This window comes from Drosophila ficusphila, unplaced genomic scaffold (assembly GCF_018152265.1).
Source record: "Drosophila ficusphila isolate 14025-0441.05 unplaced genomic scaffold, ASM1815226v1 contig_791, whole genome shotgun sequence".
NCBI classification, from domain to species: domain Eukaryota; kingdom Metazoa; phylum Arthropoda; class Insecta; order Diptera; family Drosophilidae; genus Drosophila; species Drosophila ficusphila.
In genome coordinates, this window is record NW_025064737.1 from 21,227,774 (window position 1) to 21,254,105 (window position 26,332).

General features: G+C 43.4%; 1 protein-coding gene across 4 annotated transcripts in view; it reads right to left on the reverse strand.

Annotated features, from left to right (window-relative positions):
• Positions 1-65: 65 nt before the first annotated feature.
• The window catches only part of LOC108095838, a 61,446-nt gene continuing 35,179 nt past the window's right edge, over positions 66-26,332 (reverse strand). For all 4 annotated transcript variants that reach the window (XM_043208969.1, XM_043208970.1, XM_043208968.1 and 1 more), the window contains exons 3-11: positions 7,741-7,893; positions 7,460-7,660; positions 7,159-7,309; positions 6,931-6,999; positions 5,421-6,406; positions 4,918-5,363; positions 4,520-4,814; positions 4,291-4,460; positions 66-4,227 (exon numbers count right to left, since the gene is read on the reverse strand). In XM_043208969.1, the coding sequence (XP_043064904.1) occupies positions 2,869-4,227; positions 4,291-4,460; positions 4,520-4,814; positions 4,918-5,363; positions 5,421-6,406; positions 6,931-6,999; positions 7,159-7,309; positions 7,460-7,660; positions 7,741-7,893 (3,830 nt within the window). In that variant the 3' untranslated portion in view covers positions 66-2,868. The remainder of the gene's footprint in view (positions 4,228-4,290; positions 4,461-4,519; positions 4,815-4,917; positions 5,364-5,420; positions 6,407-6,930; positions 7,000-7,158; positions 7,310-7,459; positions 7,661-7,740; positions 7,894-26,332) is intronic.

Here is a 26,332-nt window from a genome sequence, read left to right on the forward strand (position 1 = left end):
ACCTTTTGTAATCTTTAATATTCATAGGATCAAAGACATATCATCGCAAATCAAACACGTTTTTTATGTTTTCCATCATAACTTATTTTGTAGTATATTTTCCAATAGTTAAGGTTGCATTCATTTCTTCTTCGCCTTATCTTCTGTTTTCCTAAACGAACATTTTCGACATTCTTCTCTTAGACTCTTTAGCAGTGCCAATTTTTCTTGTCAATATTTGGCCTGGTTGTTTGGTGGTTGCCAATTTACTTGCATCGAAATCTTTAACACGGATCGTTGGCAGCTTTGTTGCTTCAAATAATTAATTTCGCCTGCATGTACAATGCATGTAAATTGCATAAAAAATACATTAGTTCGTTTGTTCAGTTATGAATAGTTTAAATATTCTGCTCTAATTGAAAAACGAGGAAACCAAGCCTAAATACGTTATAAAATTTAGTTGTTTGCCACTCTACTAATGAGGTATACAAAACGTGGACTTAAATGCGAACTAAAAATACATAAATAAAATTAAACGCATATTTAATTTTAGGTTTTTATGAGTAGACTTAGTAGAGAGTGTGCTAGGAGCAGCAGTTTTGCCAAAGATAAGAACATAATAATTGTTTGCTTACAATTTTAGTGGACTCTTAGTTATTGAGTGGTTTCCGTTGGCCAAAAACCGTTGCAAAAATCGCAATACGCGTTTCTATGTCTTCCTAATATTTAATTTCTTTATCTCTTTATTGTTTTTGCGCTTAAATAATTTAAACATTTATCACATCCACTTACACGGCGATCACAATCGCAGCTATTTTACTTAATTTCTCCATTTCTCCTCCGCTTTTTATCCTCGTATTTCCTTTTCCTTTCCAAACACGTACATTTATATAGATTTCTTACGTCTAATAATATAACTTTAGTACATAAATTTTCTTGTTGCCTTTTGCTGCATATAATAGTTTTAGTTAATTTTCGTTTTCTTAATTTTCGTTACGTTTAAAATTGATTTTCTTTTTTCGTTTTATTATTTTGTTTTGTAGGAATTTTGAGTTGTTCTTTCGGAATATACTTTGTGTGTATTTAAATGCTTTTCGTAGGTTAATTTTCATTTTGTGGCTTTGTTTTTTTTTTTGCATGCCCATTCGTTTGTAAACTGTTAAACTATTCGGCTACACAAATCGAGACTTCTTTTGGCGACTCGTAAATGCAAAGTCTGCGGCTTTATTCACCTTGAACACAAACTAGATTGTTTATTTACGGATGGCCTAAGTTGGGCTGGAAATCGCAACTAACTGGGTTCGACGTGAGTCTACTTTGAGCGTTGCTTCTGCTTGAGTGGAAAGGTACTATTGTTTATAGTTGTTGGTTTTGTTCTGCCTCAGGGATCTTAAAGGTTACCTTTTGCTATTTTAATTATTTGTTGGTATTGCACTTAGACTCTAAAACGTATACAGTTACAGTTTTCAAACACATTTCATTCACATCGAATATATATATGTTTATATATATATATACTTCTTCGTATTTTCTGTTAATCCTTTAAACGTGTCTGTGTGTTGTGTATCTGTGACTTGCATACGCCTGTGGAATGTATCTTCTATAGTTGGGTTTTTGGGGTGTGTATGTGTGTACGGTTTTGTTTCTGAATCTCGTAACAATTTTTGCATCTCGTTTCACGGCGGACAACAGTTCACAAAATACATCTTCATACTCGACAAATACTCGTTGTGGGCCACTGCTTCAGCTTTCCCTAACCCTATCAAAAATAATATCAGTGGAAAGGAGCAGGAGCTCGGGGCATGTGTTTTTGTTTTTTCATTTGGCGTAGCTACAGGTTCTGTCGAGGTACGATTGGTGAATTTCATATATGTTACAGTACGGTTCGCAATAGGTTGGATCTAGTGGCTTATTATAAAGTTATGCAATATTGGCTGTGTGCACAAACTGGAATTGTTTTTGGGGGATAGAGTGAATGTGTTTGAGGACGAGAGCACAAAAACAAGAATGCAAAATGAATATAATCAGGTACATTTGATATATCGGTTGTGTAAACAAAACAAAATGCAGCAGTAAATATGCGGAAATTAAACATTAAACACTTCGCTTAAAAAAGTCTACAAATATATAAATAAAATAAAATTACAAATATTATTGAATAGATTACGTTTTAAATCGGAATCGATGTGAACACTTGTGACTATTGTGGTATTTGAGTGAGTGGTTGGTTGGTTGGTTGGATGGTTGAGTGTGGGCTATTGCAGTGTTTGTGGTTTTTTGGCTGTTCTGTTTGCGTATGTATTTCTACTGTATCAGTGTAATTGAATTTTTTTGCGGCAATTGCTAGCAATTGTTAAACGTAGTAATTATCGGCGACAAATATTGTAATGCATACTTGCGGGCTGCGCGGTCTATTGCTATGTATGTATATTTCTGTGTGTTTACATGTGTGTGTGTGTGGGTGTGCATCGAAAGCAACAATAAATTATGTTTATGTGTAAGAGAAGTTACGAGTAAAAATTAGCCTCAATTAACGAAAAAAACAAACAAAAACTAAACAAATACAAAAGTATAGCATACAACTTAGCGTACATGTTTGTATACGTGTGTGTATAAATATCAGCTTAATTAATCATTTCTCCCATAGTTCCATAGTTTCAGTTACTGAATATTTACATTTATAAAATGTACTCTTTATAAATGCTAACGACGCCACCTGTACAGTGACCTCTCGTCTCCATGTCTACATACATACATATATCTTCTTTTGGAATGTTTCGAGCTGTGAATGTAATTACGTAATTCTCGCTTTCATTTGTTTTTGTTTTGTTATGTTTTGTTTTGCTTTGCTTGCTTCTATGTGGTAGCTTCATAAAAATACTGCTTGCTTCACCCATTGGGATCCACCTGGGCCCGTCGATGGACCACCGTCGCCGCTGGCCAGGACTGCTTGACCCCTGTCGAATGGTTAACGGACGCTGGCCCGTTGGCAGGAACTATGGATGCATTGTGGCTGAACGAGATCGGATTGCCATTGCCTCGCGGCTGGCGCTCCTTGCCAGTTGCCGACTTCTGGCTGGTGCTGCTGCTGCTCTTGCTGCTGCTGTTCTTGCTGCTGCTGCCGTTGCTGCTGCTATTGTTGTTGTTCGTGGTGGTGGTGGTTGTGTAGGCACCGCCCGCCTTCGCCACATCGGCGGGCAGCTTGAAACCGTTGGTGAGGCACACGGCCGCGTATTCCCTCTCCGAGGTGGGTGTCAATGTGGCAGCCGCCTCCTCCTCCGCCAGCAGGCAAATTCCATCGTTGGAGTTCGAGTGCCTCACGAAATTGGTGTGGAATTGTTTTTTGCTGCTGCCATTGCTGCTGCTGCTGGCACTGCTGCTGCTCAGACTCCCACTCCTCCTGCTGGATCCACCACCTCCTCCGCCGCCTCCTCCTCCTCCTCCTGCCACACCCAACCCCGGCATGGTGGTCACCAGGGGCAGGGAATTGGGTGGCACAATAACCTCCAATTCAGAACCACTGGCCACGGCACACTGTTTGGAGCTGCCCAGAGCCACGGCATTGGGTGGCGTGTGCCTGTAGGGTATGTAGAACGCCTTTGCCTCCTGCAGCATGGCGTCCTGCACGGTCTTCCGCTCCGGCGAGGTTCCCCCGCCGCCTCCGCACAGCGGCAATTGCGACAGATTGTGCACGCCGGCTATGCCCAAGTCCCCGGGAGCTGCGCCCTCCTGATCCGATCGCCTGGCCACCTGGACACTCCCGTTGCCGTTGGCCAGATGGACAACGGCCACTGCCGCCGAGCTCGTCTGGTATTCCAACGTGTGTTCCGGCAGCAGTTCGATGTGGTAACGCGAGCGCGGTATAAGTGTCTGCATCTCGTGGCAATCCTGCTGCAACGTGCCGCCACTCAGACCGCCGGCACTGTCCCCCGGCATTCCGGAGGCACTGCTCAAATTACCGAAATTTATATCCGTCGGCGTGGTCAGGTGGGTGGGTCCTTGGGCGCGAGCCTTGAAGCTGCGCTGCTGGAAAATTATAAACAGTCCGAAGAAGAAAACGCAGGCCACCGAAAGCAGCGAGCCGATGGCGATGCCACTGTAAACCTCCGAATGGGACGTCTCTCTGTCGACTTCCAGCCAGGTGTGGTTGTTGTTCACCATGTCGAAGTATATGGGAGCACCCGCTCCAGTGTCGCCCATCACGCGGACCGCCACGTGGATTTTGGCCTCCTCCGAAACGTTTGGAAACTTTTAAATAATAAAAATTTTGTAACTATAGATTTGTGATTTGAGATTTGTGATTTTACATACCCTATAAAAGCATTTGGTGCACTCTTTCACTATAGCCTCATGCGTGACATTATCCAAAGACCACCGGATATCGTAGTGATGCACCCGACCATTGGGATTAATTGGCGGTTCCCACATCAGCTTCAGGCCATTTTGCTTGATCAACTTTGAGTTGCTTATAGTGCCAGGAGCTTAAGGAAATATTATTGTTAAGATATGAAGACTAATAACATATCTCTGGCAAACTTACGATCCTGTTCGGTCTTCACGTCTATCTCTCCGTAAAAAATGCGCGTCTTACAGTTGTAGAAATGCATATTGTAACGAACATCTGCTTTGAGTCCTGTGACCAAAAGCATCGAGTTGGAAATGTTGCGCTCGAGACACTCCTGGCTGGGAAAGGACATTTGCGGTTGTATCTCCGTGTGGCACTCCACCACACAAGTCTCATTCAGGCTGTCCAGAAACTTGAAGGCAAGAGCTCGCGATTCAATGGTCACCAGACGAAAGGGCATATTCGACTGCTCCGAAGTGCCGTTCTCGATCTGAAAAGGGGAAAGATTCAAGACCATTATAAAATCCCATCGGACATATACGAATCCTCTACAGATAAAAAAAAAGTAATCCCCTACAGTACAGTCTACTCACAATCTTCCACTGGACGTAGCGAAAGTCCTGGCCCAGGAACTCATTCTCGCTGGTGATGATCAGCACTCTCATTTTAACGCGCGTGAATCGCTGCAGGAGCAATCCTGTCACACTGGCATCCACCACCATGCTGTAAATGTCCTCCTCCAATTCCACCGCTGCGTCGTCCTCCTGATTATCCAGTTGCTCATGCTCGGCGTTTTTCAACACAGTGGCTGCTGCAGATGCATTCAAGGGTTTGATGACAGTCAAATGACGACGCACTTCGTCGGCTTTCTCATCCACGGGAGTCAGGGTGCCTTGCAGGGTTCCATTCAGAAACTGCGTGGGATGCGGATCGGTGTGATTAATGGAGAACTGCAGGATGAAGTACTTCTTGTTGTCCAATTGGCCCTGCGACCACTTTACAAAGGTGTCGTTGCCCACGGCGATGGGACGAAGCATCACTATGGGTTAAATATATTAATAAACATTAACTGCGGAGTCTTTAAAGATATACTTACATCCTTGTGTGCAGCAGGTGACCGGCGTACTGCGCCAAGAGCTGAGAATCATCTGCTGGGGCACCGAGGTCCCAGTTCTCACCTCCGTGATAGGCAGCAAAACCCGCGTGATGAGCGCAAAGGGCTCGTAAACCGGCAGATTGGTGGATATCACTACATAGGAGGTCTGATTCAGCTTCATGGGCGAAAAGGAGGTCCAGCTGTGCGGGTTACTCCTCACAATATAGACCACGAACATCGACGTCAAGCGGTGGCTATCGAAGGTGATGTTGATGGCGTGAAAGCTGTGCGGATAGCAGCGGATATTCTGCAGCGAACTGATCTCCTCGCGCTGCCGTGTGAATCGCAGCTCACCCGTGGCCGAATCCTCGCCAGCCACATTCGTGGCCACGCACTGGTAGATGCCCTCCTCCTGCGGATCGAACGAGTGGATGTGCAGCTCGTTGCCGCTGATGAAGCGGGTGTACGAGCTGTTCAGCTGGACTCCGTTGTGGTACCACGTTATACTGGGCTCCGGATTGCCCTCCGCCCGGCAGCTGAGTATCCTTGACAGACCAATGTACACCACCTCGACGGGCAGGCGACTCACTATCCTCGGCGGAGTGGTCACAATCACTTGAAAGCTTTGCGTTTCCTGCGGTGTTATGCAGCTGTAGCGTCCCTCGTGGCGCGAAACACTCGCATTTGTGATGGACAGCGCTACACTGTTGTTGCTCAGGAGCACCATTTTGTTGTCTCGCGACTGCAGATACCACTCGATGGGCACAAAGTCCGCCACCGCGTGGCATTGCAGCAGAAAGGACCCGCCGGAGGGCACAAAAACGGTGGCATTTTGAAATGCCGGCAGGAGTTGAGCCGCCGAAACGGACGTCTCCGAAATTTCCGCCTGGTTGTTGGGATAAAACGCCGAGTCCTTGGGCTCCACTCGCAACTGCCAAGTGAACTGACGGTGCGTCTTGCCGGCAAACGCATTCTGGGCCACGCATCTAGAACAAGCGAATACAACAGGGAAATGGAAACTGGTCAGTGGTCTCGTGCGATAATTGCCATGGACAATGGCCACAATTACAGCCACCACTCGGCCGCCGCTAAGTGTTAATTAATGCATTGTTTAGGGGCTCGCCGGCGGTGCGAGCGGTGCGTGAGTTTGTGTGCCACGGGTTGGAGTGTGGCTCTTCTGATGAAGTGCCGCGGAAGGTGTTGATTTTGCCACAAGCGGCGAACTTGCCGCTGCACAGGCAGCAACGGCAGCAACCAAATGGAAAATTGCCCTCGGACTTAATTTAGTTAAACTGGGCAGATCGGTTAAGTAGTGGCCCAGCGGGGGAACAATATATATCATGTTAAGTGTGCAACTGTTGAAACGCCATGTAGAACTTTGCAAATGCATTTAATAGCATTTAAAATGGAAACTTGATACTGTTTGCTCTGTGATTTAGTTTTTAATTAGGTTTCCTTTTTTCTCTTAAATTAATTGAGTGGATTTAAGCTATCTTCCTTTGTTACTCACTTGTATTTGCCGGCTTGTTCGAGCCTTAAATTCCGCAGTATCAAAGTACCATTGGCCAGGGTGAGGGCGCTGTAATAATAGCAATTAAGTTACTTATTGCCCGCCAAATTAAACACAAATAGCTGCAAGCGTTGGTCAACCCATCCAGCTGACAGGCACTTCAAGTATACAGCATAATATACAAGTCTAGGCCCGCTGCTCGATGCTTCAACACTGATCTTTACTCGCCTGTTGTCGTTGGTCAGGGAATCGTTGCCGAAATACCAGCTAAATCTCGCGGGGGGAACACTAAAGAAGGGGCAGCTCAGCACGAGCGGTTTGTTCTCCACTGCACTGATGTTGGCAATCTGCTGCTGGCCAGGAAATATACGCTTGAGTACTGTAAATAAAATAAAATAAATTAAAAGGAAAGTCATTTAAAATTGTATCACATATACAAATATCGTTTTAAAACATTAAAAACTATAACTCTTGGTAATCTTCACATTAAATATGATTACGCTATGGTTTGTTTTCATTTAAAACTCACCTGGATACTCGACTGTGATTTTGTCGGAGATAACTGCCGCCTCATCCCACTCAATCTTGCAGTAGTACTCCCCGCTGGCTTTCTCATTGCTGGGCAGTCGGAGTGTTCCGTTCTCGTAGATGAAGAAGTCATGTTTGCGGATGGACATTTGCTCGACGACCACGTCATTGCGATACCAGCTGCAGTAGATGGGCAGATTGTCTGCTGGTTGGTTGGACAAAAAGTCCTCAAAATTAGTATCCTTTTTGGGACTCCTACTGAATCAGCTCCAAACTACTTACCCTGTTCATAGTCGTAGGGAGTGAGGATGGGAATGCATGGCAGATAATACGGAGAATGGGGTTTGCTGATGGTCAGTCTGGTGATGGCGTGCTTCTGGATCTGCAGATACGGCAGGAGTGCGGTTGAGTTCTTCGGTTGGGTGACGGCGGCAACTGCAAGACGGCAAAAAACAATTGATTAAGAATCTGTTCTTGGCGCGACGCGGCTAAATTATTGGCTCCAATAATCCTCCGCCCATTGACCAGACAATAGACAAAAGGCGAATAACAAAGCGGGCAAAAAAGCGGTCCACACAATAAAAAAAAAAGGGAAAATGTTATTTATATTCTAGCTTAATCTATTGGCTGTTATAAATTTCACGCTTTTCACTTAACACCGCCCCCAATACGAAAGCCCGACCGCCCACAACTGCATCGAGGTTTTTACTGCATTGGCCATAAATACCAAGAGCACACAGAAAAAATCTGAGAAATAGAAACTGCCAAACAACGGAGCCGTGCTGGGCTCAGGGTTTCCTAGTACACTTGGAGAAAAATACTACTCACAATACTACTGTAAGAGTAAAGCATAATAGCGGAGTTGCAAATCGTAATTTATATTTGCAACAGTAGCATTAAAATTCATACTTCAGGTCATAAATAACTGTTTTATCATTCCATAATTTTTATTTTATATTTATAGTTCAAGAATACTATCTCCAAATAAATCACTTTATGGAATTCTCACATATTTTATTTTTTTTTAACTTGCACCATTTACTCAAGATTTTAAGTAAATGTACAATCGAACTTGCATTAATTAGAACACCATTTGCTGCACGAGTTTATCGAATAAACTTTACTGCTAATAAAACCAGTGCGAGTTAGAGAGAATTTAAAGTTATGGTTCTTTTTTTAGTGCACATTTGGGTAATGGCTCTGGCTGTGATTCTGGGTAAGCCCCGGCTCCAGTTCTCCATTTCTCGGTGTGGGTCCGAGTGGCGACTCCGAGTGGCAAGTCCGAGTGGCGAGTCCGAAACCGAGTCTTCTGCTACGTGCTGCAGGCGTGTCCATGCAGACTTGGCGTGTTAATTAATTTCTGTGCTGCTTTTCTGCTGTTGACGCGACCATGGCGTCCTCGTCGTCGTCGTCGTCGTCTTTTTCGTCTGGACTTACAACTGCAGCCGGCCGACGCTGCGTATACGTGATATTAAGCAGTTGAAACAATTACATGGCCAGCGGGCAGTGCAGTGGAGATTTGCATACGACTTTGTTGAAAGTCGTCCATCAGGCATCACATTATCTATTAGCTGTGTACAAGCAGTTCCCGGGAAATGCGAATGATAATGACCAAATGCCAGGTTCGGTACTTGTCGGGTGAAAAATGTGCAAGTGCGGCAGTGGAGCTCCCTAACAAATGTCCGAACATTAGTCAAATGCGTTGAAATTTATGCTAAAAATGCAATCAACTTGCGTTCCGCTCGACGGACGTCCTCAAGCTCCCCTGCTCCCCTTTCCCCCTCTCCCCTTCCCTTCGCTTCCCATTCAAAAAAAAAATCCCCACAATCAGCCGCTTGCCACCCAAGTGGCCAAGTGCACTCGGTTGTTGCCAATGCTGAATGTGCTGACTGCTCGTTAGTCAGTCACAAATTGTGGCAAGTCGGTGGGTTCTTTTTGTGCTGCACTCGGAAACTGAATATTTGTTTCGGTTTTGATAAATGGACTCCTATAAATTAGATAATTGCTGAACATGCTGCGAGGGATGTGTCTTAAAGCGTTCGCTCTCTGGACTCTGGGGTCTGGTCTCTGGTCTCTGGAATTTGCCCCGCTCTGATGTTGCATGTTTGTACGCAATGTGTTGCAATTTTTATTGCAGTAATTACACGCAATGCCCGGCGGCAATTTGACGCATGGAAATGCCTTCGACGGCCACGTCAGCATTGAAGCTACTACATCCCGCTAAGTGAGGCACATTTGCGAGCACCGAGTGCTTTTCAAGGGTGAGGGGTTGCAGGAAGATCTGACCACGGGGAACCACCGGCAAACTGAGAGAAATCAATATACGATTGAATTAACAAGTCAGTTACCCTAGTTTGAATAACCTTTATTATCTTGGATTGATTAGTTATAACAAATAAGTCAATTGTATTTGGATATCTATATTGTTATTCATAATATCATTCCTAGGTTACCTATTTTTCTGCCAGTGCAAATGCAGTAGCATGTGCAAGTGCAACCAGGGCGTAATTGTTATAGCGTAATTGTTTCAATGGCGGGGCGTTTAATTGCGCTTTGGCAACTCAACTCCGCCGCTAACGACGCTCGGTTTTCGAGAGTCAAAGTTCAGCGATTTCTTCTTTTTTTTTTTTTTTTTTTTTTTTTTTTTTTTTGTCATCCCAGCGCACACCTTGCCGCGGTGCAATTTGTCATCGCCTCTTGGAGGGTTTCGCTGGTAGGGGAGGAACATGTCAGCGGCAGCATTACCCTTAAACCTCCTGCTCGTGTGCTCCGGAGTCGTTAGCGGAATCGTTAAGCCGGCAGATTAATTGCCTCGCCGCTCGAGGAGTCAATGCTCGCACAGAGCCATCTATTTAATGCTCTTGACATTCACTTCCAATCGAAACTATTCCTCCGCAGCTTTCTAAACCACTTGACGGGGGCTATCAATTGTGTTAGATCGCAGCTAGAAGCCATCATCGCTGGCCATAACTCAACGCAGCTGCAACAAGATCGGCAATCTCGGTGATTGAACTGTCATGACATTCAGCTTTCGTCCAGACAACAAGTTATCTGCTCCCCCATCCCCCTTCCCCACGAACGAGTGTAACCCTATATAATTTCAGCAAATTTGTATTAAAATCCGTCGTAGTCAAAGCAATGCATAAGTCTTCTCAACTCAGTCAACTCAGCGCAGAGGAATGCTTCCCAGAATCGTGCTTGAATGCTGTTTGACAAGTATATATACGCATAGTATATACTCCCATCTGCACTTACTAAGTTGTAGCAAGTTGCAAGTCAATAGTGTGGGGGGCAGATTGCAGCGGTGATGGCTTCTTGGGGCAAACAAGAAGGGGGCGAAGAACTGGGCGCTGCTGCACAAATTTGCATAGTTGAACGCACGTCGCCGCACGATGGAAAATGTAATGATACGGCACAGAAAAATGTTAGTCCCAGAAGGAAAGCATTAACCAAACTTGTATTGAATTTGCCAGCTCTTATTGATGCCACAAAAAATAAATGGGTTAACCAAAAGAAGGAGTTTCTTGTGATTTGAAAAAGCATTGTTTTCATTTATCCCCATCACTAAAAACAATAAAATTGTGGGTGCCACACGGCTTGCGGCGCTTTAAAGGCCAAACCCTATTTCTAAATTGTTTTTTATTTCGCATCTAGACGGGTAAATCCTCCCACTGTGCGCCTTCGATGCAGTGCATTCCGGACGGCAACTGTTGCTGCCGCCGCTGCAGTTGATGATGAATGCAACTGCAATTGCTGCTGCAGCAGCGGCACATAAATTGCCGGCTGCTGCGCCGAGCTTATCAAAACGGCAACATCTTGTGCATAGATAAGCCGGCCTGGCCTCGGCCTCCAACTAACGGGTCTGGGCCCCCATGGAATTTCGCAAATTCAAATTGCCTGGCATCCTTTAATGCCTCTGCTGCTGCCTCTGCTGCTGCTGCACAGCTGCAACGCTGGCACACTTTTACCGCTCCAAATCCAAAGGCAGCGGCAACATTTTATGCAAAATGCAACGCGCACGAGATAATTTATCGCCTAATGACGTGCTGTTCTAAGGTTGCCCGCGTTGTTGTAAAATGCAATAATAAAATGTGCCTGCAGCAGGAAGATGCAAAGTATGAACAAAAAAAAATGACGACGACGACAAAAAAAAAAAGAGCGGACTATAAAAAAACAAAATTAAAAATGAAATTTAAATGCCGCACGAGCGAGCAGCATCAGCTGAGGAGGCAGTGGAACGGGTTGCCAACTATCAGAGCTGCAGCAGATCCCTACCCCTCACTATAATGGCATGCACTCGAAGAAAAAGGCTCTAACTAATTTCCAGAAAATTTAGTTAACACAAAGACTAACATACATGTTTAGGATCTTCTTTTTGCGCTTGACCGGCGATATTGTATTGATGCAAGCCTAAAACCTCTTTTATACTGCTTGCAATAATGCAATATAAAACTCGGATTTAAATACCTAAAATCCTAGTACGCTTCAAAAATTTAAAGTAAATTCTTCCCTGTGTCTAGAGAGCATTCTTGGGGGCTCCGGTCTTCTGTCGCTTCGGGGGCGCTCAACGAGAATTTATGAATGTGCAAATGCATACGACAATTTCGCGCATAAATGTAAGCTCCTGCCATGCAGCAGAACGGGAGAAAGTCCGGGGAGAAATTATCAAGGGAGAGGAGGAGAAAGGCGGAGAAAGGGGAAGCACCCACCGCAAGTCTGCGGAAAGACGGAAAAGATGGGGAAAAGCTGGGGGATCGGATGGCAGTCGAAGATGCGATGCGTGTGCACATTCCGTGGCATTCCGCTGCGGCATGTGGGAAGTTCTATGGTTGCACAGAAAGTATCTTGTAGCTTGTGTTGCTGCTGCTGCTGCTGCACCAGCGATTGCAACAACAGCAACAGCAACGGCAACTTGAATCGCATCTATTGATTGCACACAGTTCATTGGCGCGACTGCAGAAGGATTGCCAAGGGGGAAGTTGTTCGGCGTGGCTGGATGCCTGTGAATGCCTGAATAGCCCAGCTTATTTGGGTTAGCAGTTCAAATAGTTTTACGTGCTGTTTTGATCAAATTTCCAAATGCCAACAGAGAATTTATTGAAAAGTCCCCGCAGGCACGGGGGAGTTGCAGGTCGCAAGTCGCAAGTCGCAAGTTGCTAGTTGCAACGGCCACTGCTATAATTTCTCCATTCGAGGAGCATTGTTTGCCTTTTGCTCAAGCTACATATGGCTGCTCAATTGAATGTCTGTGGTTCGGTGTAATTGAGTGGTTGAAAATACTCGAAATGGCAACTAGTTAGGTTAAATGTGCCGCTGCCAAATGCACACACATAACTAACCGCCCACAACTTTAAGGCATCCTAGCTCTAAACCATAGTTATATGGCAGGAGAAATGGCGGGGATACTGGGGGAATACATTCGAACCACTTTAGACAATGGCGGGAATTTACTTGGCAAAAGTCAAAGATAAATTGCTTTTTAACCTACAAGCTCCGTTCTTGGTTAGTTGGTCCTGCTCTTTGTTTGCTTGCCACATGCCATGTCCTTGCCCCCTCACTCCCCTTTATCACTGCCACACAAAGCATTCAATTGACATATTTGGTTAACTTTTGGCGCTCTACAAAATTCGCATTCAGTAGTTGGAATAAATTTTCTTTGGCAATTTGCATTGCACGCACAGCCAAGACATTGGGTCGCAGTTTGAACTGGCACTGAAGAAAATCAGTTGAGTACTTTTGTTTAGATTCTTTCCAACCAACTATCGAAGGAAATTAGTTTCCGATATAGGTTTGTGTGTAATCGGAAGCCTTACAATAATAATGGTCTTCATTTTATATAAGCTAGGAATAAAGTCGAGAGCTTCACCTTTGTTGTGAATGACAATTTTAAAATCGTAAAGGTTTCATGTAACTTAAAGCAACAATGCAAACCAATTCCATGCGCTTTAACGCCTTTCAAAAATTGTGATAAAAGTGATTGCAATTTGAATATGCAGTACAGTAAATACGTATTTTTCTTAGTGCTCTGTCAGAGAAGGATGCCTTGGCACGGAATGAAAGTGGAATGGAATGTTATCTAAATGTTGTTCGGGGCGTGTGGCAGACCCACCATTGTGAAAGTTGTGTTTGTGCAAAGTCGGCTAAAGGCGCCCCCGATATAAACCAGTCAAGAACAATAGGAAGCGGCTTTGTTCGAATTTACTTCGAGTCGGGTCAAATATGTTAGCCCAAAAGTTTTCCGGGGATTATTAAAGGATTATGGGGGATTCGAATGGAAATTTGCGCATTGCATTGGGTGAATGGGTATTTAATGGAAATGCCAAACGACTTTCGATTAAAATCCCAAGTATCTGCTGCTGCCAATTCAATTCTGCCAGCCCATTCCCATTCCCAGTCCCAGCTGCCTTTCTTCTACGCAAACAGAACCTAATTGGCCACTTCGCTACTAGCAGAACACACATCAATTCCAGCTCCACTCGATTCCAGAGGGTAAATAGTAAATACCTTCCTGGATCCGAGAGCGGCTGCCCAATTGGCCAACTGGCAGAGTCACTGGCTGTCACAATAGCCGGATAACCAAAATACAATATGCTGCTGCCCATAAGCGAACTCATTTCCGCTGAAATTTGGCACCAACTCTCTGGCAGTACTGTGCATTGCAGTGCACTGCCGCAGTGCAAACATTTCCCCCTCAATAAATCATATTGTAAAATTTCCGTTCAATATTTTTCGCCAGCTACGTAAACAAACATCGAGCGATGGCAACAGCAGTTTAAAACCGAAAAGGAGACAGAGGAGCAGTGGGTGAAAGAAAGGAAACGAGTTGGTACACGGAAAACAAATTATGTCTATATGTGGTTTCGAAATCTGGTGATTGTATGGTTAATTTTCAGGCAGATTTTACACCGAGGTTATAATTTATTGATTCACTCAATGATGAAAACGATTGCTCAGATCTATAATAATTCTTTCTGTGTAAAAGAAGTTACCCATGCAATTCTTGCTCGGCCACATTGTATGCTAAATGGCGAAATGTGGAATGTGCGTTTTCCCAGCTCCACAGCGGATGAAAGGAGGATACTGATGATGATGGGCATGAGTTGCACTCCTTTTGCTGGCTTGTATTTTTAAATGGGTTAAACGTAAACCATTTACCAATGACTCAATACAGCTTCCTGGAAAACCGACGAGCCCAAACCCACATGCATTAAAACCAAATAAATAAATAAGCTGCCGATGCTGTTGTTGAAAAAAACTGCCAAAAGAGAAAGAAAACTAAAAATAAAGGCAGTGGAGGAGCAAAGGAGGAGAAACACAACCATCGACGGCGGATGAAGGATGGCTGGTCAATAGTCAATGACCAAATAGCAGAAAATAACAATGTTGCCAATGGCCAACGAACCGGACAACAGCAACAAAAACATCAATGAAATAATAAAAACGAGAGAAGGAAGACCACAAGCCCATGGTCAAGCCAAGCCAAGAAAAGCCAAAAAAAAAAAAAAAAAAGAAAGAAGGAAATTAAAAAAATGTTTCAGTTCAAGCGGGTAAATAATACAGCTTACAAACACACTTGAAGGCACATTGAAAGAAAAAGCAATATCATAAATTTGCTACTTTATAGTTGATTACATTTGTTAATGAACCCAATTCTAAATGGTTGTGTTTTGATCATAGTTAGAAACCCATTAAGAATTCGCATATCATTGTTATTACCATTACAGGGTTAATTTTAGACATATGATTACTATGCTTTTTTATTGTGTATAAAAGTGCTAAGATTTCAGCCAAGAAAACGAGACAGATCGAGTGGTAGAGCGGGGAAAAAACTCAGTATTTTTTCTTTTGGTGGCCAACGGAAGCCGAGGGAACTTTCGTAAGCTACGCAGCAAAGTGCAACCACAAGCCGCAGTCAGCAATTTCAGACATGGGTGGGGGCGTGGCATCGAGGGCGTGGGCGGTCACAGGCTACAATGTGTGTGTTTTTGTGTGTGTTTGTGCAACGAGCGATTATTTATGCGAATGTGTGTTATTGCGGTCTGTGTCCGGCAAGCGGCAAGCGGCAACCTTCTACCATCAACCATCAACCATCTACCGGCAACCCATTCACTATCACAAGCCCATCAACGTCGTCGTTCGCTCGTCATCCTCATCGTCATTCTCGTGATTGCGAGTGGCACGTACAGCAGCGGTCAAGTTAATAGCGCCGGCAATCAGAGAAAAATGTTGAGTATTTTTTACAAAATGTTTTCACAATCACATTAACAAGGACAAATTCAACAGCAAAAATAAAGAGCATAAAAATAGATTTTTATAACGGAAACGTTTTAGAAAACATTATTCATTTGTTCTGACACTCAGACTCTTCTTAAAAAAAAGAATAGGGAAAGGTCCTTGAAATAGTTTTAGTTTTTTACTATTATGACCAAAGTTGCCTTGCATGTGTGTGTGTGCTTTTACTATGATTTCTTTCGTGCCTCCATTACCGCCCAACGTGGAATGCTGTCCCACATCCCATGGAGCATAGAGTCGCGTCTCCCATAACCCCACCCCCTACTTTTACCGCCTTTCACCTCACTGAAGCTACCAAAGCTCGCCCGCTCCCGATTACTATGCATCATTTAACAGGAAACATTGTTGCACTCGATGCCTAGAGGGTTTTGGGGGCACAAAAAGAGGGAACCTTGGGGGACGAGGGGTTTTCTACTGCTGATGGTTTTGAGGAGCCAACGTCACGAACTTTGCTGGCGACGAACGTGCCGCAAAATGTTTTACCGAATGCGAATTGCAAGAAAAATTATTGTTATTATGAGTCGCTAATTGAATGGAGTTGATGTGCCGGCCACCCGAGAAAATGGTTGGAGGCGTGGTGACGAGCTGGGATCACTTGCGCCTACACTGCCGTTCACTTTGAGGTACCTTATTAGCTAAAGAGCTATGAAAATAATGGAACTAAGTAGGTATTACTCCTGCCTTGTCATTTAAACATAATTTTTCTTCACATATTTTTAATACGAAATTTATGACAGGCAATATTAGTAGACAGACAGTAATTGTCTGGAATTTTTTCATTTTGCCTCGAAAACAATCAAAACATAATTTGATACTCAAGTTATGCAACCTGTCTGCCAACCTTTTATATTGTTGTTTATATTGCAAAAAAAGTCTACCACTCGGCTGGTAATTGGATAAACAGCTTATCCCGCACTTTATAAAATGCCTTTGATTTCGATTAAATTAGTCTCACTGAAACGAAGTTGAATATAATACAATGTAGAACGACTTCAAAGAATAATACAAATTACAAGCTTTAGCCTTTGGCAAAACTAGACCATTTGTTTGTAAACAAAACATCAATTCATTCAGTTATAAAAAACTAAAAGCCTTTAGTCAAATTAAAAATTGATTACAATATACTGAAATTTGTATAAAAAATTTCCATCGCTTATTCCCATGTCAACTTCATCGTTAAAATCATTTTGAAATATTCATTGGCAGTCGGGGGGAACAAAAGTAAACTGTCAAATATTGACAGCTGTGCATTCGCATAGCAGGGGAATCAATACAATAAACACAAACAAACCCTTGTCAGTGTGTTGACAAGCCACGTCGAATTTCGTTCAGTGCATGCCGAACTAACTGTGCAAAGTAAATAAACGTAGAATGTAAAAAATTTGCATTTCTTTAGTGCCACACTGCAGAGCCATTATGGTGTGTGTAATCACCGTGTGCGAGTGGCCACTTGCCCCGGGTGCCCCTCGTTGTTCCGGGCTCCTCCACTGGGTTCTCCTCTAAAACCGATTCGACGCTCCATCGGCATTCCACGTCCCTTTCCCCGTAACTCTCCCTCAATGCTGCCAATGTCAAAGTCATACATACATGATTCTCAACATGCCAAAGCCAAAAGCGAACATCAACGGCAGCAAAAGCACCAACAAAAAACAAGAGTTGCAACAACACCAGCCACGGCAATAGCAACATCCACAGCAGCAACATGCAACTTGGCCAAGGAGCAGGAGCTGGAACCCAGTCGCTGAAATTCCATGCGCATAATTTATTTAAAGATTCTCTCAATATTGGACAAACATCGTCTGCAGGTGAAATCTATTTGCATTTATCGTTGAGCCGGAAAATTGCAAAACTAAACTGCAAACTGCAAACTGTAAACTGCCAACTGGATGGCGAACACACACCAACACGTACATACACACACACACAAACAAACACAACCAAGGGGCAGGCAGAAGCCCAAAGGAAGCTGGGAAAATTCGTGATTTCCCTCGAAAATGCGTTTAATGTGACGCTGTTGCGTGCAGCGGACAGGCACTCGAATTGAAAATAAAATCGTATGAAACCGGAGCCGTTGGCCCTCCCCGATCCCAGGATCGATTCGCCAAATTAGCGGCAACATGACTTTTTGTGTCGTAAATAAATTTTCCACCGCAAGAAGCAGAACACGCGCAGCGGAAATTAAAATCGAGCAGACAGACGAACGAGAGAAGTGGAAGGGAAGTTATCCAGAGCCTTGATAAAGGGGATAACCCCGGTAAGATATTGAAACATTCGATTCCTAATTACACTTGGCGGGTAATTAATGCCCTTAATGCATTCCTTTAACCCTAATAAATAATGTAAAGGGGTCCAAAACCACTTAAAACTAATTACTTAACTTTATCATTACAAGGTTAAGTACTTAAAAACCACATGCCATTTTACTTGCGGCTATTTAAATGCATACAGTTATACTAGCTTTTGTTCCAAAGTTCTGCCTCTCTGAATTTAATGGTACGTTATGAGCGCCCTGAATAAATGATAATAAATATTAATGGACACTAAGCCCTAATGGGCGTAATAATAAGCCACTAATCTTCGCTATAGTGAATAAGATCTCATGTTTGAGAATTACTACCCCGAAAGTCAAAGCAAAGCCATGTACAAATGTTTCAGCAAAATATGTGTTTTTAAGAAACTCATGCTTATCTTAATTAAAATCGATGATTTTAATCAAATTCATGGCAATTCCTTTCCGCGAAGCCCCTATTAGTCTCTCCTTTTCGAGACTCGAGGCTGCCACAAAGTGTTGCAGTCAACACGTTTAATGGTTTTGCATTAACTTAAAGAGGCATTAGTGCGTAAGTATGCTGTAATCTACGTTGCGGAGGGGACAATTGCCCGCCAGCTGGCTTGGCGACTTCTGGCCTCCTGGACTTCTGGCCTTTGACGGCCAGAATGGCCAACAAGTCAACCAGACCAAACCGGCGGTTGGACACTGGACGCGTTCGTTGTACTTGTTAATTGCAGCGGAAGCACTCAATTAAAAGCGCGTGAAACGACTGCGCCACCTGCGTGTGTGTGCATGTGTCTGCGGGTACAAAGAGACAGCGCGACATGGGTGGGAAAGAGACAGCGGGATACGGGCTCGAAAGAGATAGGCATACGAGAAACCACTGACTGACAGGGACTGATAGAAATTAAGGCCACAGGAAACAAACAAATGCGGCGTAATCAAAAAGCGGTAAATGGCTGACACTGTAAATAGTTTATAGGCAAATGCATAAACTTGCAAATTGCCAGCAAACAAATCCAGCCAGACTAGACCAGAACCGACCAGACCCAGACTGAAAAGCTAAACCCATCCGATCCCCGACGAATGGCAAAAAAGGCAACAACACTGCGGGTATGCAATAATGCAACTGTTTGTCAATGTTTGCGGAGACTAATTAGATGGCAGCTGAGCGTTGACTGATGAAAGTTGCATGAGGGAGCCTTAATTGGATGTGCGATGGATAGCTACATATGCCGATAGATATCCCGTCCGATAAATGGAGTCGAACATGAAAGCATTTGGCAACTGGTTAGCCAAATTTCAGTTGTCAATTCGGCGCGTTCTACTTCTCTGCTGGCTTAAATTCATGTCTAATCGATTAATCTTAATCTGGCTGCCATCTAGTTGTTTGTAAAGCAGCATATCTCATGGATCTCCCGCAAAATGACAGTTACGGGGCAGAAAAGCGCACCATCGATCATCTGGGTAGCTCATCTATCAATGGACATGACCTGCCTGCCGCTGACTGTCAAATTAAAACATCAGGATGAGCGGCAGAATCACCTTTTTGGATTTCAGCAATACAATTAAGGATGAGGAAGTAGGGAAGATATGATACATAAATCATATTCTTAGCGTTCTTATTCTAAATATTGGGTTTTCTTTAAATTCCAATATGTAAAATTAAAGCTTAGTCAGCTGTTCGTTTCGTTTAAATTCATACATTTTGTGTGCCTTCATGCCCCAAGATAATTCTGCTATTATTCTGACCGCATCTGTTCGCTCGGCACTCTGGCCACAAAGTCGCTGGCAGAAAACAGCCGCAAAGTGCCGACTGGACAATGTCGAGGGGGCAAGTTGCAAGTAGAAACTGTTTGTTGTTGCGGCTGTCGTGACATCATAAGGCAAAATGTCAGCAGTTTTATTATCAGGCACAGGCCCGACACACACGCACCACTTTTCTCCTCCGGAGAACGAACGGAGGAAGCCAGAGTTGCAGCAGCCGCGCCTTCAGCTGTTGTTGCAGTGGCCGTTCTTGTTGGGGGCATTCGCACAGTGTGTCGCATAAATAATGCAGTTCATTATGTCATTTAGCGGCACGTTGCGTGAGCTGTGAAACGCGCAGCCAAGACGACGTTGAAACATCATTGCACAGGGAAAAAAATCATTGAAAGGGGTCAGTAGTTGTCAAGATTTGTAAACCCTGACAATTGAAACAAGTGTTAAATTATATTAAATCTCCATAAATGCATGCATACAGAGTTCTTCTAAGTTTTGAATCCATATGAATACTATTCTTTGATGCTTGAAATCTTAAAATTAGCATTTTTCCGAGTTAATTAACCTTCATTCATTGGGTAGCCTTTTCTCACGGTGCAGCAGTGGATCACATGCTTTCTGCTCTCATTGTTGCTGCACACGCCAAGTGCGGAAATGAAGTTGTCAATGAGCCACTTCCACAATTTATGACCGCTGCGATGCTGCGGCAACTACCGCCTGCCAAGATCTTAATTATGACTTGAGTAATGTGGAATAAACGATAAAGCGTGCTCACGCAAATACACTGTGCGAAGAAGCGGGCAGAGTTAGGTGCCCAGTTGGCCAAGTCGGCCAATCAACATCATAAATCAAGCAACCTCCTGGACTGGCAAATAGTTATGGAATCGGAATTGAAATTGGAATCGGTATGGCGATGGTTGGGGGTATGGGCTATAAGGTTTTGAGAAATGCGAATAAACGTCGGCGACACGCTCGTAAAAACGTCAAATAAAATGTGGCAGCCATTTTTGTGCATTTGCCAAATTTGCAAAATTTAATTGTGGCGTAAAAAATGTGCAAATTTATGATGATTTTATGGCGCTCATTCGACCAACTTTGGCAACTGACCAGCACGATATCGGGCCTAAAGCGCTTTTTCTGGAGCAACTTGCCGAGGAATAACATTTATTTATACTTAACTGCCTGCTGTTTGTTTGTTTGTTTGTTTTGTTAGTTGCTTGGTTGTTTGCCTCAAATCCAATGATTGAACCGAACCGCGGTCTTGGGAAATAGAGTGCGCCGTCTGGCGGACGAACAAAGCCCCGGCATTAAGGAAAATCTTCATCAGACTTATTTTATTGAGTGTGGAAATTTCATTGTAACAAATCAATTAATAGCTGGACGCAGGCGGGGAGGGAAAGGGGAGTTGGTAAGCTGAAGCCAGAAGGGACAAGGATGATTGTTGCTATTTGGCGCTGTGTTTGGCTGTCGGCAATCAGCAGTAATCAACCGTGAGTGGGTGGGGTTGGGTTGGGTTGGATCCGGATTGGTGTCTGGGTGGAAAGTGGGCGAGGCGACTCCGGCTGGTTCACCGGACCCCAGGACGGTGTCAAATGACGCTGCCAGCCGTGCCAGACATTACGTCGCACGTCTGAGTGCGCAGGGAATGGCAATAACAACGGGCAAGTCAGAGTGACCCGACCTCGAACAGAGAAATACTCTCAGTGATCATGTCCATATATGTTTAAAAAATGTTAAAAATATATTCTCTTCATATATTATCCATAATGGAACCTTTTCTTTTAAAAGTTATTTTCGAAAAGTTTTGTTTATTTATCTCCCTTCAAAGGGATTACAGAAACTCCCTGTTCCGTTCCAACTTAATCAAAAGATATTTCCGTATTTCAAAGACAGTTAAATAAAAGAGTCCCCAAATATCATCAGATTATTTTCTACCCCCGGCAAGGGTATAAAAGCGATGAGGACGCCAATGGCAGCGATGGCAACGTCGAGAAGGCGACCGACTGAAGGGCGGAGGGGCTTAATCGATTATGCGATTTAATTGAACTAAAAACGCTTAATAAGCAATAAAAGCTCACACAAGCACAAACCCGAGCGTAGGGGAAAACAAATTAAAAGTAACACTTAAAATTACACCACGTAGACGTTGGCTAATGAAAGAAGCCGACAGAAGGCTGCCAACATTGCTGTGAACTCCCTCCACTATTTTCTAATTTCCCTCCCCCTTCATTGCCTTTAAAGAAACGTATAATAAAATTTTATTTCCTTTGAAATGAAATTTTGTGAGGCGTTGAAAAGCATTTTCGACTGGCATTGAGCGGAACTATGTGTACACTGGCGAGCGGATGACGGAGGTCAAAGTTTAAACGCTGTTAAACACATTAATTTATCAAATTTCACATTATTAATTCGCCTCTCAAGTGGGTGGTGGTGTCCCTGTTCGAGTGTTGCGATTATTTCGGCCGAGCTGCTCGGTTCTTTGTGGGCAAATGCTGATGCGGATTCAGCGAAGAAAGAGCCCCAATGGCAGCATCAGCATCAGCATTCAGTGTCAGTGGTCTTAAAAGATTATAAACGATTCCTGGAAAAATGGCAGAGTGATTATTCCATGTTGCCATGGTGGCTAAGCTAGGGAGCAAAGCTGTTCGGAATGCTGGAAAATGCGGTGCGAGAGGGGAATAATTCATTAGCAGCAAATATATTAGTCTTTCTAATTTCAATGGGATTAAACAACGAGGATGATATACAACTCCACATTCCTGCTAAAGCAAACAATGTATGGCCATTTCTGTTAAAATATTTGATTTAAAATATTTCAATTATTATACTAAATATTTGTTCGGGTAATCATTGCTGCAGGGTAGCTCCACAAACACATTCTGGCAAGAATTCTAACTTAATTATGGCCGAAATTGTTTGTTCATCATTTGGTTAGCCAAAGGCAGTAAACAATTCGCTTCTGACGAAGTACGTATGAGTCTTCTTCAAGTTCAACGAACGCAGTGCGTGTGCGAGGATTTGTTGGCATTATGTTCGTACACAGTGTGCACTTGTACGATGTGAATGGGCTATGCGATGCACTAGGAAAAAATGTTTAACAACAAAAACGAATCATATTAATTTCCGATAAAAAAATCCAGCACAAACCATCTGTCATTCATAGCCATATATTGACCAACAAAACAAACAATTCTTATTAATTAGTTGCGAGTTTTTACGCAAACTTTCAGAGTTTAATTTCAAAATTTCGCAAAGAAAAAATAATGTTTGTTAGTCAAACAAATACATTTTTTATTAGTGTGCCGACAAGTGAGTCAGTTTGACTGAAGAGTGCTTTAAATTTAGACAAACAGCAAACAAACAGACACAGGCACGTTCATACGCAGGCAAACAAGGCTTTACAGTTGTTAGTTGGTGTTTGTGCTTGTGTTTGTATTTGTGTTTGTGTTTGCCTAAGTGGCATAGGCGGCAGTCGCACACACATATGCGAGCGCGCACAACGCGGCGTATGCGTAATGTGCAATTTGTTCTACAGCTGTTGGCAAATTGCAGTTCGCGCACACTAAAAACCAATTTTATGACAGCCAACATATTGCCTGGCTTTGCTCGGAAATTCGATAGTCAACAAAACAAACAAGTGCAGCTTGCAAAAAGCGGAAAATCAAACAAACTTTTTCGCATTTAATGGCGTTCATTAACCACTCGCCCAAATAGACCTGGTAATTGGACTTGCTGCCGACACACAAAAGAAAAAGAGAGGTGAAAGAGCCCCTTGCATAAACAAATTAAAATTAAATATTATCAGACAGCCGGTCGCCGGCAAAATTGCATCCAGTCGCATCCTGCGCCGTACATGTTCCACATTACCACTGACCGCCCGCCCGCCGAACAGCGAATAATGCAATAATACAAATAATTCAATAATAATTATAATGAAAGGGTTCTGGCTCCTCTGGCCAGGATGTGGATGTGGATGTGGATATGGAGGACCTGGCCCTCTGTTCGAGCAGCTTAATGTACACACATAATTGAACACGCGCCGACATCGGGAGCGGACCAACTCAATTCCCCCGTCCAACCAAGACAGCCCACACACTCCCCCACAAATACAGATTATTAAATTCCCATGTAAAAAAGCAAAAATCAATAAAATTGACTCTATATCTAGTGATGAGGACAGAAATGAAACCCCTCAACTGTGAGTGGATAAGGAGCAATTAAAAATTCTTTAATTCGATTTGCTATCAGGTTGCATGAAGAGAAATGTTTCAACTTTGCACACGTTGTACAACAAAGACAGCTTGTGGCTTAAACAAATTAAAAAAAGGGAATTTATTTATATATTGAGTTACAAGGAGCAGAGTATGAACTTTAACTTTGATGCAGAATTACTTTTTATGCTTCATTCGTTTGTGAAAATAATACGAAAATGTAAATAAAATCCAAATTAGTTTTGTTTGCATAAACAGAAAATTTCGCAAATCCACTTAATTTATAACTTTGAGGAATTTCACAAAGCTAAACCAAACTCAACAAAATTTAATCAGCAGACTGAAAAAGCCACTATCTCTAGCTTAACCAAAAATTTCTGTTATTCATTTCAAAACGCATTCAAATTTTTTTTGTCCGTCCATCTCCACTTGCGGATCCCCTGGGCCGGAAATGTTTTGGAAATTCCAAATCGCATCCCAATCCTAGATAAGCAGAAGCCAGGAGCTCGATCCGACAGCCAAGATTCCCAGTCGCCTGTGGACATGCTCGTAGCGGAAATGGCGTGCAAAGTGAATCGGATGCGGAACGTTTAGGGAAATGTTTAGGTTCAAATGCAAGCACATTCCATACGTATTGCATTCCCATTCCCATTCCCATTCCCGTACTCGTACCCATAGCCTATTCCTAGCCCGATCCCTAACCATCCGCACGAACGTGTATACGGTATCTTTCCACCTATCTCTGGCATATGGTTGAAGTCTTCACACATGCCGGACTCCAGTCCGGAGCCCCATTTTCCGTACCGGGGTTTGGGTTCGAGTTTGAGTTGTGGGGTGTGCGTGGCAGTTGAATAACCTCTGATGTCGGCGGTGCCATCGTCTGTATCTCTCCGTCTCCCTCACTAGGATCCCCCCCACACACACCCACTCAGACACACATACACTTACACCTCACGCACTCACACACACACACAGGCACACACACTGTGAGATTATTATGACGCTCAGTCAGCCATTACGGTTTGCTCGGGCTACTTCATTACGCTGCGTGTTTGCACTCACATATACGTACACTCACGGCTGCGGGGGCGTTTCCAGTAAGTCAGTTAATATAGCAGCTAGTTGGCTGCCAGTTTGGCCAACGCAGAGCAGTGGGAGTAGAAAAAAAAAAACAACGACGGAGTGGCAACAACATCAACATATCCACAGCCCGACAAATAGAACCCGACCAACATAAGCGCCATTCAAGCTTTTTAGTTCACTTCAGTGAAGCAGCAGCAACAGCAATGAGGACGACAAGAACATCAACAGCAGAAATTGGGTAGCTCTCGAGTGGATGGGGTCCGAAAGGGGAGGCCAACGTGGTGTTTTTTTGGGGGCAGCGACAAGGCGGGTGGAAAAGGAGTAAAATTAACACGTGGTTAGAGGTTTACGCTCTCTGCCCGATTTGACGCTGAGCTGGCTCAGCTTTTGTATATATCTCATTATGGCCTCAAATGTGGGACTCCCTTCGTCCAAGTACACAAAAAGAATAGCTTGAACAATCGTTAACCAAAAGATATAGTCACAAATTTTAAAGTAAATTTAAAGCTCGTTTATCAATTTGTAAAAACCTATTTAAAACAAAAAATCAACCGTAAATCCCAGAAATTGAAAACATTAAAAAAGGAACATTTTACATGAAAGAATTCTATTATCAGCACGTTTCTATTGTTTATCAGTGAAATTTTTGTTTAATAAATATGAGCGAGTTGAGAAATAAAACCAAAAATATGTATATACAATTTAATTGAATTCTTGCACGCTCAAAAACCTTCATAAAATATATTAAAAACAAACGAATCAAAAGTTCACATATTTTGCTGTACTGTAAAAAATTCTGGAGCACAGCAAAACATGTTCTTCTTTGCCTTAAATACCTCGTGTTTCCCTCAGTGTATTTGTGTGTGGCAGTGAGTAGAGATACATGTAAGCATGTCCCTGTGTGCGGTATTTACGCATTTTCCCTGTCGTCTCCATTTGCTCACCCCATTTTCCTGACTTGTGTCACACCGTTGAGGCTAATGAAAAGCGGAAATGAAACTTTTGTATTAAACATGCTCTCCTTCTGCTCGGTGTGTGTTGTTTGTTTGCGTGTCTGCGTGCCGGCCCCTTCTTGCCCCACCAAGCCTTTCAACAGCCCCCACGCACTGTTTATAATATAAAACATCGCAGATTGCGTATACGCAGCGTGTGCCACCAAATTGCCTTAGTTGAGACGCCCCGCAAGCTTGGCCTGTTTTTTTCGCTTTTCTTCTCTTTTTTTGTCTCCTTTTCAGCCGCCTGTCTCATAATGCGC